The 16,767-nt window shown below is 41.7% G+C and overlaps 1 protein-coding gene across 3 annotated transcripts; it reads left to right on the forward strand.

Moving 5' to 3' along the window:
* The first annotated feature begins 87 nt into the window (after positions 1–87).
* Positions 88–14,385, forward strand: C11H18orf54 (chromosome 11 C18orf54 homolog). Of its 3 annotated transcripts, none has more exons than XM_033164275.1 (8): positions 88–132; positions 2,115–2,445; positions 3,814–4,572; positions 6,209–6,359; positions 8,261–8,366; positions 8,695–8,832; positions 11,272–11,345; positions 13,341–14,385. In XM_033164275.1, exons 2-8 carry the CDS (start codon positions 2,160–2,162, stop codon positions 13,399–13,401), a joined length of 1,575 nt encoding a protein of 524 aa, XP_033020166.1. In that variant the 5' UTR covers positions 88–132; positions 2,115–2,159; the 3' UTR covers positions 13,402–14,385. The 3 variants fall into 3 exon arrangements, with proteins under 3 accessions (XP_033020166.1, XP_033020167.1, XP_033020168.1); XM_033164276.1 differs by having other exon boundaries at positions 8,701–8,832; XM_033164277.1 differs by lacking the exon at positions 11,272–11,345.
* The last annotated feature ends 2,382 nt before the right edge of the window (positions 14,386–16,767 follow it).

The following is a 16,767-nucleotide window of genomic DNA, read 5'->3' on the forward strand; positions in this document are numbered from 1 at the left end:
GGCCTCAGCGATGGAGCATGCGCAGTGGCGCGCGCCGACGGCGCCATTTTGGGAAGAGGCGGCGTTTTGTGTTTTTTTTTTCGTTTCAAACGTTTTGCGGGCGGGAGGAGGAGGAGGCGCCGACTGAAGCGGGTAAGCGGCTCTCTCCCTCGGGGCAAAGAGGGTGGGGAGTCGCCAGACACGTGTGGTTCCCGGCGGCGGGTTCACACGCGGGGAGGCTTCACGCGACGGTCCGCGGAAACACGCGTGTCGCGGGTTCAGACGTGCGCGCCCTCATCTTGGGTCCCTCGCGCGAGCAGCTTCCGCTTTCGACTCTCTGAGGAGGGTTGAGGGAGATTTCGTGGAGATGGGTGTGGGTTCCGAATCCGTACTGGGAGGCCAAAATTTAGCCTCTAGCCTACCTCACAGGGCTGTTGTGAGGGTGACATTGGGAGGAGGAGAACCACGTGCGCCATCCCGAGCTCCTTGTTAGATAAAGGCAGCACGTATATAAATGAAATAAAATAAGTAAAATAAGCAATTTTTTGGGGGGGGGGGAGTAAAAATGTAATAAATAAAATAGTTGCATGCAATAAGTGAAATAAATTATTATTATTTATTTATTGAATTTATATACCACCCTATACCTGGGGGTCTCAGGGCGGTTTGCAGAATAAAAACAAGATGTAAAACCACAAAATACATAATAAAAATAAAAACAACAACCCAATAGCCGCCGCCCCCTTCCAGAAAAAAAACAACAACACATTTTAAAAGGGCATAGGATGTAAATCAGATCAACCAAAGGCCTGGTTAAAAAGGAACGTTTTCGCCTGGCACTTAAAGGTGTATAATGAAAATAAGTAAAATAAACAGTTATTGGGGGGAAAGTAAAAATGTAATAAATAAAATAGTTATTGGAATTATGTGATAGATAAAATAAAATAGTTATTGGAAAAATCTTACAAGAAGCAGCCAAGCTTCTTGTAACACGTTAAGGAAGACCTGATTCACGGCACAGTCCAGCCCATGCCTGTTTTTATTTGCGTTTTTACATACAGTTCAAAAAGAATATGAATAAAAAGAGAAAAATTAAAACCATGGCAAACCAAGGGGACACAGCAGAAAACACCTAAGAGCTTCCCTTCCTCTCCTTCTCTGCCGTCTTCTCGTTTCCCTCCCTTCTGCGTACAGTAGTACCTTGGTTTATGAACTTAATCCGTTCCGGAAGTCCGTTCTTAAACCAAAGCATTCTTAAACCAAGGTGTGCTTTCCCATAGCAGTGGGGGACTCAGTTTACAAATGGAACACACTCAACAGGAAGCAGAACATGTTCCGCTTCCAAGGCAAAGTTCACAAACCAAAGCATCTACTTCCGGGTTTGCAGCATTCTTAATCCAAGTTTATAAACTAAGCTGTTCTTAAACCAAGGTGCTACTGTATTCCGAGTTGCTTCCAGGTGGGAGGGAGGATAAGACCGCAGCTGTAAAGTGGTGAACTTTGGTTGGATTACTTACCTGGGAGTAAGTAAGGCTTTGGCATAGGTGTGCCTGGGGTTTTTCTGCAGCTGCCGCCGCCTTTGCAGTAGCACCTCCTTGAATGGCATGGCATTCACCTGGGAGGATTCAGTTGGATTGGATTTGATACATGTATTTGCATCCTGCTTCTCCAACAACATTGAGTTCAGAGCACCCGGCTTGTAAGAATCCAAACCATGTTTTTGGACATCCGTTTGTCTCGGGAGACAATGGAGGAGTGTGCCTTTGCAGGTGAGGTCAAGCTTGCAGCACCTGCTGTGTCTGTAGCAACTGATACAGGAAAGTCATGTTTTGCTGCAGCTGGGGCAGATGAAAGTATCTTGTTCTGCTGCTGCAGATGCACCACTTCTCTCTGCGCTCGTTGGTCCTCTGGTCACTGCTGTGGATACACAACTTGGCTGTCTGTCTCCAGCACTACGATCCTGTAATGGATTCCCACATGGCGGGGTTAATGTTGCCAGCCTTCATGTCACGCTTGCAGACACGCTTTGTAACATAGAGTCGGTCCGCCAGCAGGCCTGGCTTCTGAATCCACGACATTTATTAATGCTCAGCATGGCTGACTCACTGGTTTTCTCACTTGCTGTCATTTTTCAGAAACATGTCTGGCGGTTCCAGGAATCCAATTTGGTGAAATGTGTAATGGCTTGCTTGATTAAAAAAGGCAGTGTCTACTCTCCGGAATCAACTGTTTCTTGTCTTCTGGCAGATTGTAGCCTTAGCAATAGTAGTTGCTCCTTGAAATCCCACAGTTCAATTCAGTACAAGGACAGGCTCTATAGGTCTGCATCTCAAGCATTGGAGGCCTATATTGAAGATTTCGATCTCAGCCTTGCGTCGCCAGAAGTAAGACCTGGGAAAATATGCATTACGCAGAGTACTCGTAAAGACCTAAGGTCCTTGGAGGACAGTTTCAAGCGCAGATATGGTAAGTGAGTGTTTCTCCATTTGTGTAGTATGTGTCAGGCAAAACCTTGGCCCCTGTTAGGGTCACTGGAGATTTCTTATTGCTTAGCTTACATAATTTTGATCTTATTTGCATTTCCTATCTTGTGATGCTTAGGCAGCTTCCAGTGAGAGATAAGTGGCAAGTTTGTATATAGGATTAAAGTGAAATATAACACTCCACAAATGTGAGACATTGTAATAATATTAATAACTTCATAACATTGCTTAAGAAAGTGGTCATATTTCTGTTACAGCAGCTACTAGTCATTTCTTTTATACATTCATGTTAGATGATGTGAATAATGTAGCAGATGATATAACTAGTTAAGACTAACTTAAGTGTTTTGGTTTAAGCAATGGATGTATTTTTATCCTGCTTTTCATACAATTATTGCCCTTTAAAGTGGCTGTCATCAGTAATAAAAGAGGGGGGCTGTCATCATTAGACTTACAAGCTAAAAAGAGAGACACACAAAAAAGGGGGCGTGGATGGAAAAGGTAGAAGAGGGTGCTCAGTTCTTCAAGGGTAGAACAAAGTGGGCATTTATATCCAGGCCAGGCCGGGTTGATTTTCCCTTGCTGGTGCTCTTGCTTGAATAGCAATTACTTGTTGGTCAGATTGTACTTTCCCCTTGTTTCTGCAATTCAAGAGCAACATGCTTTCAGGCAAGGAGAAGGAAGCAAGCTCTCTGCAGCTGCTCCTTCTGTGGTGATGGATGGAACCAGATTGGTCTCTTTGCTTTCCTTGATATTATACCAGGGAGGCAGCCTCCCAGTGCCCCTCGGCCGCATCGCTGGTGGCAGAAGACAGTGTTTTCTTCCCTTCTGCTCTACAGTCCCAGGACAGCTATCAGCTGGATTTTCATGATCTTTCAGGTGGGAGAGGGGGAAGTGACAACACAGAGCTTAGAATTGTAGCCAGAAAGTTTTGGGCATGTGGCTTTTAGTTAGTGTTATTGAAGAACTGATCATACAAACAGTGAACAGTTTTGTTGCACATGAGTAATATGTCTGATTAAGCATTTTCATAGGAAGTGGCTGTTTATATGAGCAAAGATACCTGCATTTCCTGCATGCGCCCCTCAAAGAAGCAGCCGTTCCAACTTTTGTGAGAATTTTAATTTACATTGTGTTACTCTTGCAAGTAGATCACTCTTGTGTGCAGTTATTTGCACTATCCTGTACTTATCTTCTCATAAGCAATTCCCATAGAGTTCATTGAGCAACCTTAATATATTTCTAGTAAAATTGCATCTTTCTAACATCTTTTAAATGTGTTTATGTTGCTGTTTTTGTTTTTTTTTTACAGTTTTTTAATGTGCTCTCTCTCTCTCTTCTTGTTTTTCAGCTTTGGAGAAATTTGAGCAGCAAGCCATATTAGGGTCAGTTGTGCCACATCTGAGGAGAAAAAATGCCTATGATGCAGATATGCTTAGTCTCACTACCGATGATCTTCTAGCATTCCCTGCAGATGGTTCTTTACCTTTTATCCATGCTGCTGCCTTAAGACCTGTTCCTCGAAATATCAACCGGAACAGGAAGTCGTTGACAGCATCTGCTTCCCGTGCTCATCAAGCTTCATCCTTTGGCAATGAAAAAGTATCAAATTTTCCTGAAAATCCAGGTTCCCCTTCATATCAACGCTCTAGCAGAAATGTGAACACACAACACACATTTCACAGATATGACTCTGGGCATTCTGTGAAGGACCACCTCATGGGAGAAGACAACTCAGAGTCTGTATTTCATAAGAACTATCCAAGGTGGCTTACAAGCCAGAAATCTGACTTAAGTGTTTCAGGGATAAGCAGCATTCCCAATTTCAAGTATCCAATCTGGCTGAAGAGTCATAATCTCTTGCCGGAGTCAAGCAATGAAAGTTCTACCTGGGCACCAGGTGGAGAGGACGGTGCCACATTTTTGGAAAATAGCAAGACACTGATGAGGAGTCAAAACGATGTGGAAAGGTCAAACCATCCTGGATGTTCTGGACATAACGATTTGTTGGACCAAGAACATGAGCACGAAGTTCAGAGAAACTGCCGCTATGATATTTCAAGTGCCTATTTCACACCTCAGGGCTTAAAACACAGGCATTCATTTACAGGTAACTCACAGGTGCACTTCATTTGGTGGTCAACATGTTTCTGAAGTATGTGGTGATCATGAATCCAGACTGTTTCTTACATGTGTTCATAAAGAGTAAAACAACTTTCTGTTACCCTTATGCCCATTGGCCAGTTGCAGAAACAGTACTGCCCAATCCTTAGCCATGGTTGGGTGTCAGTAGTGTAAGCTCATATACTCCTTCTGACTTCCATTATAATATCTCAGTTAACTACAGTTAGCATATGGTGAAGCCTGTGTTTTCACTAACCATAGTTAGCACCAAACCACAGTTTAAAACCATGATTTTAAGTGGATCTCTAAATGGTGGTTGGTTTGGACTTACTGTGGTTAGAAATACTGTAATCAGAACTTAAAACGGCAGCAGAGATTATGATAAAAACTAATAAAACCTATGCATTATTTAAAAACTTGGGCAAACTGCATGGTTTTAGCGTGTTTTTCATAATGAAATACTCTGTAATAAATCCATTTTGATGGAATAGCAATGCTTTTTATGAATGGGTTTCTACTGTTGACTGTTTTCTTTTATTGTTGGGAGTACTTTTAATCTTATTTGATCTATAACTTTTATCTATAAGCTGTCCAGAATTTGATTTTTATCACAGAAAGCATGATACAGTATATGTCAGTGAGAGAAACATTGCAAATTCTGACATGCCATTCTGAAATTGGAGGAGCAGCCAGTATTTTTCTAATTGGCTGTGGCTAGATTCACTCACTTTGTCAATTAGATGGGTCAGTCTAATTGAAAAAGGGCTCTTAAGTATATTCATAACACCATTCGGGGTCTTGAGGTCTGTGACATTTTTGTGCCACTGTTAAATGCATACAAGAACAGCAGCCATTCATGACAGCAGTAATTAGTATGGCTGCTGCTGCGAATGATCGCTGTTCTTATCTTCTATACATTTGACCTAAGATAAGAACAGTGACCATTCATAACAGCAGTCTCACTAATTACTGATGTTATGAATGGTCACAGTCCTGATCTTGTATACATTTATTCTTTGCATAACTGTCAAAGGCATACTGGATTCCACTTATTTCATGACCTTTGGTCCTGCTGTTTACATTTTCTCTCTCTTACCCTGTGTTTGTCTCTGTCTGCCATATGAGGATAACATTACACACACGCCTAACCCTGCTTCCTTGTAAGCCCCATTTAAATCAATATTACTTACTCCTGAAGAGACATAGTTATGAATGGACTGTGTACTTACTTTAACGCAGTAAACTACTTTTTATGGCAGCAGATCTTTTCAACACAAAACTGTTATAACTGTAGATACGCATGTTTCTTTTGATTAACATGCAGTACAGTTGTACCTTGGTTGATGAACGGAATCCATTCCAGAAGTCCGTTTGACTTCCAAAACGTTCACAAACCATGGTGCGGCTTCTGATTGGCCCCAGAAACAAAGCCAACAGCCGAAATGGATGTTTGGGTTCCAAAGAACTCTTGCAAACCAGAACACTCACTTGCGGGTTTGCGGCGTTCAGGAGCCAAAACGTTCAAGTCGCAAGGCGTTCGTCAACCGAGGTACAACTGTATACACCAGATGTGAATTCAAGGTGACTTGCATTTAATTGCTACTTTCAATAAATGATTTCAGATGAGGGTACTGATCTACTACTTCAGAAGACAAGGAGGACTCGGGAGACTTCTGCTGACGAATTAACCAATGCGCTGAAAAATGATGGCAGCCCTTGTACAGTTGATGTGTTAGAAGCAGAAAGATCATGGGATAATGTTCCTATTGGTTTGTGAGTAAACAAGACATACACATAGCTTTGTTATGAAAGCATAGCAGGGGTATATCAGTTTAACATTCAAGAGCATGGTTACTGCACCATCTTAGTTTGTACAGCAGATCTCCAAGCGGCCCGAGCATGAGCAGTACATAGGGACAGTCTTCTGCAATGAACTCCCGGTATTTTTCAGAGGATATAATAAGTGCTGGATCAGGCTAGTGGCCCATCTAGCCTGGCATCCAGTTTCCCACAGTGACTTATATGCCTACAGGAAGGCCATATTCAGACCAGTGTTAGAAACTCAGATATCTAAGCTGATTGCCAAATGGAACCTTACACCTGGGTAATGGTAGCCACAATGGAATGTCTAGATGCCTTTTCTGCGGTGATTTTTTTTTTAATAAAAAAAGTATTATTAATTTCATTTCTAAACCACTTTATTTTAAAGGGGGGGAAATCTCAAAGCTGTTTACAACACATTAAAACACAAAACAATCCAGAATAAAATAAATTCAAGCTTCGAGGAAAATATTCCAGATCCTTCTCTAAGTAACATTTTGCTTTCCTCATATTTATTTACCTATTTAATTTATAGAGCTGACCCATAGCAGAACTATTCTAGGAAGCCAGTGGGATTGCACTGGTTAGAGTGTTACACTAGGACCTGGGAGAGCAGAGTTCAAATCCCCACTCAGTCATGAAGCTCACTGGATGACCGTAAGCCAGTCAAAGTCTCTTAACCTACCTCACAGGGTCGTTGTAGGGACTAACTGAGAAGGGGGGGTGAACCATGTACTCTTTGGAGGAAAAGGTGGGATATAAATGCAATAAATAGCTCTTCTTACCTGCTTAAGCAAGCTAGAGGGCTAGCCAAATGAAGATGTCAGTCACCAACCTGGCATCCAGAGATCTCCATGTGGTCACAATTGGACCCACGCCAGTCGCAAAATGTGCCTGGAACCTGGGGGATTTCTAACACTGATTCAGACACTTACTGCCTCAGACACTGGAGATAGTAAAAAGATGTCTTGACTAGTTGCCATTGGTAGACATAACCTTCATGAATTTGTCTGTTGCCATCAGGGTTAGTGGCAATCTTGATTTCCTTTTGGGAGCAAATTCCATAAATTAATGATGCAATGTATGAAGAAGTAATGCTCCCTTTTGTTTGTCCTCAGTCTCCCATCTTTCAGTTTTCTCATATGATCCTGGATTCTTGTACTGTACAATCAAAACAGGAAGCAATCCAGAAACCACTCACTTCCTGGTTTTGATTGTTCAGGAGCCGAAACGTACAAGTACCAAGGTGTTTGACAACCAAGGTACGATTGTACTAGAGAGGGCTGCTGAGATATTGCTATGGGAACCTGGCTAGTTGCAAGTGGCACTGCTTTCCTTTCTGCCAGATGGCATGATGCCCATGATCTGGTTCTGATGGAATAGAATTATAGTTGGCATGGCCTATATTTTCAATTGCTCTTAGCCACGCTTTTGAAAGTGTGAGAAGGACATCAGCCATGTTTCTGGCTTATGACTCGAGAGCGAACTGTGGTCAGGATTTTCAAGGATTGGTTTGAAATAAATGGAGAAAAGGGAAATTGCGCTTGCAGTATGCTTGAGAATTTCCAGAGAACTGCTTATAAAGGAATGCTATGGAAAAGCTGTTTTGGTAAGTGCATTAAAAAAATCAGCTATTTTATTCTACTTACAGAAACAGAAACATCACCAAATCATAGCACCCACAGGATATTAATGCTCATTGATACCAATGTTGTTATACTCTCTGGCTTTCAGGACTATTTTTGACTGAAAAAGTCTCCCACTGGTTTGTATACAACTATGCTAAAATATTTTTGAGAATGAATGAAAAACTATTTCAGACAAGACATTAAGCTCCAGATATCTGTCTACAGGAAAACTCCAGTACCTGTGTGTTGTGAGGAGGAGACCTTTCCACAAAACCCCAAAGCAGGCATTGTTAATGAATTTTTGGAAGATTGCTTAAAGAATGTTGGGCAGGTAGGTTAAAAGGGAAGCTTGGGTGAAGAGCATTGTTGTCATCCATCTGTCTCAAGAGACAATGGAGTGCACCTCTAGGGGTGGAGTGAAATGGAGTGTGCCATCCAGGGGTCCTTTACCTTTAACCAATAACATATAGTACTAAAATGGAAAAAACTGCCCTCCCAAGCACATTCCTAAAGAAACTTATGAAATCCTTTTAATATAGATCTCGAGCTAAGGTGGAAAATTGCCACTTAAATCACAATCCTGAACTTCACAGGGGAGGATAACTTTTTCAGCTGCTGTATTGAGTTCAATGTCCTTTGATTACAATATATTTCTATAATTCCAGGAGGACACATTCTCTGGAGGGAATCATCATGGCCCCGTGGAAGCTTTGAAGCTAATGCTGTTTAATCTTCAAGCAGTTCAGCACAGCTTTAACCAGAACAAAACTGCTGGACAAAAAGAGGAACTGAAGAAAGTAAGCTGTTCCATTTTGAATGAGACTCCCCTTGATGTTTAATTATTTTCTGTAATCCCCCCCCCCTTGAAAAGACTGACTGAAAAATTGAGGCATAACTATCTAAATTCAAAATGACCTGGAAATAAAACCACATGCAGAAGATTCCGTTTTGATGGAGATGGAGAATTGTAGGGCAAAACTTAATTTGCTAAATGACTGAGAAGGATTGTAAAGCACTTGGCGTGCTAAAAATGCTATATACTATGAGGAAAAAAATTATTTGATCCCCTGCTAAATTTGCCTGTTTGCCCCCTGACAAAGAAATGACCAGTCCACAATCTTGTCCCTGACATCCTTGGACAGCTCTTTGGTCTTGGTCATGGTGGCTACTTTGGAATCTGCTGGATTGACTGCTTCTGTCGACAGTAATGAGCTGGGATTACAGGTAAGACCTCTCCTTTATAGCCGGTGCTTCTAATCTCAGCTTGTTGCATACAGCGAAGATACCAGGTAGCCTGACATCTGGCTGGTTGATAGGGGATCAAATACTTATTTCACTCATTAAAATGCACATCAATCTCTGACTTTTGTCTTCTTGGTTTCTGGGGTTTTCCCTGTTGTTATTCTGTCTCTCACAGCTACAATAACCTACCATTAAAATGATGGACTGGTCATTTCTTTGTCAGAGGGCAAACGGGCAAATTTATCAGGGGATCAAATAGTTTCCCCCCTCACTATACAATGCCATTTCATGTGAGCTTTATTTTTATTTTTTTAAAACACACAAAAACCTACCATTGTCCCTGTAACATGAACCTGGGGAGTTTAAACAGTGGCCCTTGATGCTGCTTGCCTGAGCCAAGCAGTTAGATAATAGAAATATTTTGCTATAAGTAGCAAACTGTTTAAGTAGGCCAGTATTATCATCATCTTCAGTGGCACTTTACGAAAAGTAAGAATCCAAGTATCTGCCCTGAAGCGTATACAGTCTAAAATATGATTCGGAGAAAGGTGCGGAAAGTGTAGCAGGGATAAAATGGGACAAAAAAACATGTTGTTTCAGTTGCATATTCCTAGACTTCTTTACAGAGCACAGAGATTGTGTAAAAGCAGAAAAGTTTGGATTTAATGAGAGATTTGAAGTAAGAGAGGTGATTTGTTATTATGGGTGGGCACTAAGACACCAAGTGAGTTCATGGCCAAAATAAGTTTTTTGAGGGGGGGGGGGCAGGCCGCAAGCCAGAGTTTGAAAGCAGAAATTGCTTATCTTAATGTCCGGTGCATTTCGATGAGAGAAGGTCTTCCTGCGTCTTCATGCAAAATAAATTGCTGCTTCCAAACACCAGCACCAGCTTACTTCTCAAAATCCAGCTTTCGGCACAACTCCCATTCTTTCTGTTAACTGTTAATATTTGCTGCTGAATTGTTGCTGTTGCAGGTTCACAGTTAAAAATTATGTGCTATTTTGCACAATGATTTAAATACAGGTTGTTTGCTGCCTCGAGCCACAGATTGTAGGAAAGGCAGGATTAAAGAACCTTGAATGCATACCCAAGTACATGTAACCAGCTTGAAGCTGTTCCCCTCCCTTCCGTTTTCATTGTTTGTGCTGCTGCTGCCAAGGTACAATTTGAACCAAGGACTTCATGGCTCACAGGGTTAGCAACTACATTTCACCAACACTACAGCATGTTTTAAGTAAAAAGATAGGAAAAGCCCTGTTGGATCAGGCTTGTGGTCCATCCAGTTCGACATCCTGGTCTCACAGTGACCAACCAGAAGCCTATGGGAAGCCCAAAACAACAATGGCAAGGCTGATACTGTATCTTTCTTTTAAAACTTATAGCTAATTTTTCTGTGCTGTGCCAGTGATGGCATATACTTGCAGGTCCCGCTTCCTGAATATATTACATTCCCAGAAAATAGTTCACTAGGCAAGTGTTTGCCTAACAAGCTAATGATTTCCATTATTTCCTATGGGAGCATTTCTAATCTGTGGTGTCTCCAATTGCCCTCCCTCCCTGATTTCTGCCTGAAATTTCTGCAGCCAATCAGCAAAAGCCAAACAAAGGGGAAACTGATATATCTCATCTCACCTGTTCCCTGATTTGTCTGATTTCTCATCCTCCGTCCATGGTTTCTGCCTAAAATGGCTGCCACTGACCAGCAAAACACAAGAAAGGAACTGGCTGTTCACAGTTATCTGAATCAGCCATTTGTGTAGCGACGTTTGGGTATAATTTTTTTCATTTGAATAGTGAGCATTCCGATAGAGGGACCTGTGTTCAGTATATTTCTTGGGATTCTGCTTATATTCTGATAAAACAGTTACACCTATTTGCTTATTCATAGGAAATTTTAAACTTTCTCTGTACCTCCCAAGAGAGAGAGAAAGGATGTTTGGAAAGAAATGTGCCCTTGAGCAATGCTGCTAAGCAAACCTTGCTTCTTTTTCAGACTTTTGTAGATGAAGATGTGGAATTTAAACTGCATGATCATGATATCATCCCTGTAAAAAAGTCACTTCAGAGGTAAGCAGGCTGAGATCCCCAGATCTTGGCCCCAAATCATACATTTAACATCCCCCCTCTGGTAAATCACTCATGTGGAATATGAGCCAGAGCCCTACACCAGTGCCTAATTTCCAGGAGAACCTTCTTGCATGGTTCTCTCTCTCCCCCCGCTCTCTCTTTGCCAATTATTTTTATTGATTTTCCAATATAAACTCTATTACACAAATTAGTTCCAAATTAATACACTTTTGTTAAGAGGGCTCCCGTGCACCATTCTTGATGGATCCTTATGATCTAATATTACTGCATTTCATATTCTTATTTATTTCTATTACGTTCCATTTTTCACAATTATCACATAATTAACAGCTTAATGCTTTCTATTCGTGTTACTATATTATTCAACTTCCAAAATAAAGAGCTTCAAGTGAGGAACCATAGCTTTTTCCTTTTTATCCTGCGTGTGCCACATCCAAAAGCCTTATATGCCTCTCTGATGTTTTCCATTCTCCTGCGGCATTTGGGACTATCTCCTTACTCCTGCTGTTGTTGTATTCCAGCCTGGTTGGGGCAGAGCTGCAACTTCAAGGTTAAACCCTCTTCTTTCTCCGGTTCAGCTCCTTCCCATAATACTTAAGCAGTTCCAAATTGACAGCAGCAGATCCCCCTCTTCCACTGGCACCGAATCAACAAGTTCTAGAGATTCCCCATTTCTTCCTCCTGCTGGGAAGGGAGGGGAAAGGTGCTGCCATTCCTCTTCCACCATCCCCAAAGCCCTCATGCCGCTTTCCTTTCGCTGCTACCATAGCATTTTGCTTTTTTAAAAAAAAAGGTTATATCTCAACATCTCTATGATCTCTTTCAGTCTTTTTTTTTGGGGGGGGGGTAGGCTCTAACTCCCAGCAACATCCTTCCAAACAAAGCAACCAGGCTCCCCACCTTTACTCATTTCAAGCCGAACTCAGCTTTACGTCTTCTTTTAAACGTGTGATACATCGTACATCAAGCCATCCTCGCTTGTATATCTTAAAATTCAATATTAGGAGAGGGTTGCCGAATCATAAATGTAAAAACTTCCATAAAATATAGCAGAGAGTCCCCCTCTCCTCCATCCACCTCCAGCACAAGATAGAATCTTCTCCTGATTTCAAACCTCAGTTCCATGCAGCTGATTGTTTGCAGTTATAATGTCGATTTCCTCCGATGCGTGCCTATTCTTAATGTCAGTTAAAACCCAGCTATCAGGATAATCTCTGCATCCAGTGGTGATGGGGGGGGTGGTTTCGTATCAGGCGGTAAGTGCATAGTACCCATCGCCTCCACCGGTCCTGCGCTGATCTGTGCGGGGCGAGCCATTGAGGCAGGTTGCCAGTACCTCCCATACCCCGAGACGCTTATAGAGGGATTGTTTAACCCTTCCACTCCCTTTTTTCAGCCTGTGCCTCTCTCATATGTTGAGAGAGCCATTGCCATGGTGTGGGGACAGGAACCGGAAACCTGTTTGCATGGTTTTCTCTTCCCCACCTGCACCATCTTCTTGAGGAAGGAAAATAAAGGAACACTGGGTTTCTTCAGGCTTGAGCCTTTTGTCGCAGCTCTTATGAGCTGCAATAGGGCTGCCCGCTTGGAGAATTTTAAAGTTGTGAGCTGGGACTTCATTTCCTTACATATATACATCGGCTTCCTTATTTCATACTGTTAAATCTGGGTTGGGTATGGTATAACGTAACAGGTTGAAAGCAAGCTTTCAAGCCTCAACTTAGGTCTATCATGGCCTGCTTAAAGGTTTTATGGAGGCATCTGGCCACCGCCAGAAGCAGGATGCTGGGCTAGACAGATCTTTTGGGCTGATATAGCAGGGATCCTATGCATTAAAAGAGAGCCAGCAGATCACCCAAGCCTTGGTTCAACACATAGTTAATGTGCTGATCTGATGTGCTTTGAGAAACCCAAGAAAGAACACTACTGTGCACAGAGAGAGATGCTCATACATCTGTTTTGCTTTGTTTATAGGGCTTTACATCATTTATCTCGACTTAAAGGTCTGGTTGATGATACAAGTGGCAAAGACTAACCAAAAAACAGTTATCAAGACATGAAGCATACATTGTCATAAATCTGTGAACTGGGAGAAATTCCTAGGGCAGTCTCTTAATCAAGACCTGGACATTCGTGGGATAAATACTTCTCAAACTAGAGCGTATGCCTACCACTTCAGCTCAACTGTGGTTTGATGGATGTTCTCTATTGATTTTTTTTTTTTTTGACTTTTCAAAAACTTGCACAAGCTCATTGAATGGGCTGGTGGCACTGAGTGGAACTTGGGGCTCCCTCTTCTTCTCCACTCCCACAAGCAACTGACTTCATCCATGCTGTACGCCATAAGAAGCCTTTGCAAGCCCCCTGCGTTCCGTGCAGCATGAGCTGCTTGGCGAAAGCCAACTCTAAAACCCTGCTTGAATTCTCAGGTTTCACCGTTCTCTAGCACAACAGAGACAAGGATCCAAAGGATTAAGTGTCACCCACAGGCTATCAAAGCTAACCTTGGGAATGCAGGAAATCAAGATCATCAAACGAGAAAGTCACAACAGCCTTATTGCAGAAATTGCTTTTTGTTTGTCGATTTACTGTGTTTACAAGGGTGGGAGGGTGATCTTCAGAATACAAGCTGCTTTCCTTGCACTTCTAATCATGCTTTGCATCATAGGATTAAATTTCAGCATAGTGAAAAATATACCGGAGGTTTCTAGGGTGGCACATTCTGGGAAACCATAATAGTCAAGCTGTGATGTCTCCCGCTTTCTGCCTGGAAGTACTATGCTATAGGCTTGGGGAACTATGGTGGAATCCAGGAGTTTTCATAGAAATGTGTATTACAGCTCTTGTTCTTGAGAATGAGGGCAGTTAAAAATGTAAGTTCTCACAAAATATACCCATATGATGTAGCTCAAATATCTTTAAAAGTGCCTTTTCCCACATAGGTTGGAATATCATTTGTTGCTCCAAGACTGTTGGAATATTTTTTAAAAATATATAACGATTGATGCTGCTGGTGTCAGGCACTTGGCTATATTTTCAGCTAATGTTACCATCCTAATCGTTAGTCTTGAATAAAAAATGTTCAGCCTTAGTCTTGAATAAAAAATGTTCAGCCTCTCTTTCAGTGCAACCCTAAGCATGCCTGTTCTGCTGTCTAACTGAGGGTCTACCATCATGAACTTGGTCTGTTGGGCTTGTGGAGTTTAGCCTGTGCTGAAATTCTGATGCCCAAATTTCTAGCTCTTGGTCTCATGAATGAAGAACATTCTTCATCTAACTTTTGAGATACTTGGGTGATGGATACTATGGGTTGCAGCCAAGAGGTGCTTCCCAAACAAAAAATGTTCACTGTTTATAAAGAAAGTAAAAAAAAACCTGTGCTCTTTGATATGCTGAAGTAGCATATGAATTTTCCTTAAGTTGGATCAGACACCTGAGCATCAGCTGAACAATATTTTGTGTGCTTTTTCAAATCTGGGGCGGGCGGGCTTTGAGAAAACAAGACACATGGGTAAGATGTTCAACATGGTAAATAAAAGTTTTGCTTTTCCACCACCAGGCTTGGCTTAGAAGCCTTCCTGGTATGTTGCATTAATGGATCCTTTCTCTAATCCAATAGAGCACTAGGCAAGGGGGAAAGGTTTTTCCACAAAATCTACAGGGAATCTACATGCAGTGAGTTCCTTTTGTCTTAATTTTCATAGCCAGCATATTAATTATATAATTCATATAGCCAAAGTATTTTTACCTTGTCCTTCAGCCACAAAGGCTCATATAGTGATTTACATAAATTCAGCAAAACCCAGACAGTTGCTGCCTCCGAGTTTGCAATCTTAAAATCCATTATGGATGAATGGAGTTGGCCTCTCAACAGAACTGATAGTGTGGGCTTCACTTCCTATCTCTCCCTCTTCAGCAGCCTGATGGAATGGCTGTTGGCAGCAGAGGGAGCCGGGAGCCAGCTGGAGTTAGTTTCTCAGGATAGTCAATGGAGTGCCCCTGCTTCACCTCCCCCTCTGCAATGAATTAAGAATGCAGGCTGTGTCTAAACAGAAAAATTGTTAGTGCTTTTCAAATTCTGAATCATTAGGAATTCATGGCAGCAGACATGTACTTATTTATTTGTTTTATTTGTGTAAACAATCCTTATACCAAATTAACCAAACTAACTCATAAAGCAATGATCCAGTCCACAGGCAGCATAGTGTGAGGTTTCCATGTGTCAACAGAAATCTTCTGTCTGGGTTTCTGTCTGCAGCATTCCCTACAGCAGCGTTGGCCAAACTTGGGTCTCCAGCTGTTTTTGGACCACAACTCCCATGATCCCTAGCTAACAGGACCAGTGGTCAGGGATGATGGGAATTGTAGTCCCAAAACAGCTGGAGACCCAAGTTTGGCCAACACTGCATTTAAAGGCCATTAGTGTCTTGGGACTTTTTTCTGCAGGGTTTCCCCCATCCTGTACATGTACTTTTCACCCATCTTGCTTCAGTTTGATTAGCATATTACCAAATCTTCATTGTTTTGAGAGAGCATGCAATTTAACAAAAGCTGCATGTCCAGTTAGGCTGACGCCAGTATCAAGATAAGCTTGATTTCAGCAAGCATGCCCATGTGCTCAGGAATCAAGATCTTGTGCTCAGCCCACATTCCTGCAGCTGGTCACATGCTAGTTTTATTAGTGTAGGTTTCAACATAGGTGTGGACATCCCCAGGGGTAGTTCCTTCAATGTGACCAAACCGGACCAGGCCAGTAGCATGGACCCCCTCCTGTGGTAATCATGGGAAACACCCTTTGCCCCATTAACATAAAATGAGGATTCATGAGCGTCAGTCAGGCAAGTTGCATTAGCTATGATTTAAAGCAGAAGGAAGAAATGGATTTGAAAGTGTGTAACTGGAACCAGTTCCTAACTTTGGACATGTGTTGTGTTTTTATTTGTTCTGTAGACACACGCATTCAAATTAAATAAGCCAGAAGCTTAGAAATGGTGATGTGAATTTTAATCTGCTTTGGTATCTTAAATTTTTGTAAGTTTTAAAGTATCCAATTTTCTCTCCCCAATATTTTCTTGTTTTCATCTTTTTGTAAACCGCTTTGAGGGTTGTTTTTTTACAATCAAGCGGTGTATATATTTTATTAGATGAATAAATAAAATAGTACCTGAAACCGCACAAATTAAACAGGCTTGCTCTATACTCTGTTAGTTGACAGCACAAATTAGGCTCTTGATTTATCAGGACCATAGACTTTATAAGTGGGTCCTAGATGATCCCCAGCATTCCTTCCAACTCTGATTCTATTATCAGTTGCCTGGACAAAAAACTTAATTTAATGCCTTTATTTCCAAGAAGCCTGTTGTTTCTCATTGGCATATTACATTGCTTGGTTCATATGATG

The sequence above is a fragment of the Lacerta agilis genome, chromosome 11 (genome assembly GCF_009819535.1).
Source record: "Lacerta agilis isolate rLacAgi1 chromosome 11, rLacAgi1.pri, whole genome shotgun sequence".
Classification (NCBI taxonomy): Eukaryota; Metazoa; Chordata; class Lepidosauria; order Squamata; family Lacertidae; genus Lacerta; species Lacerta agilis.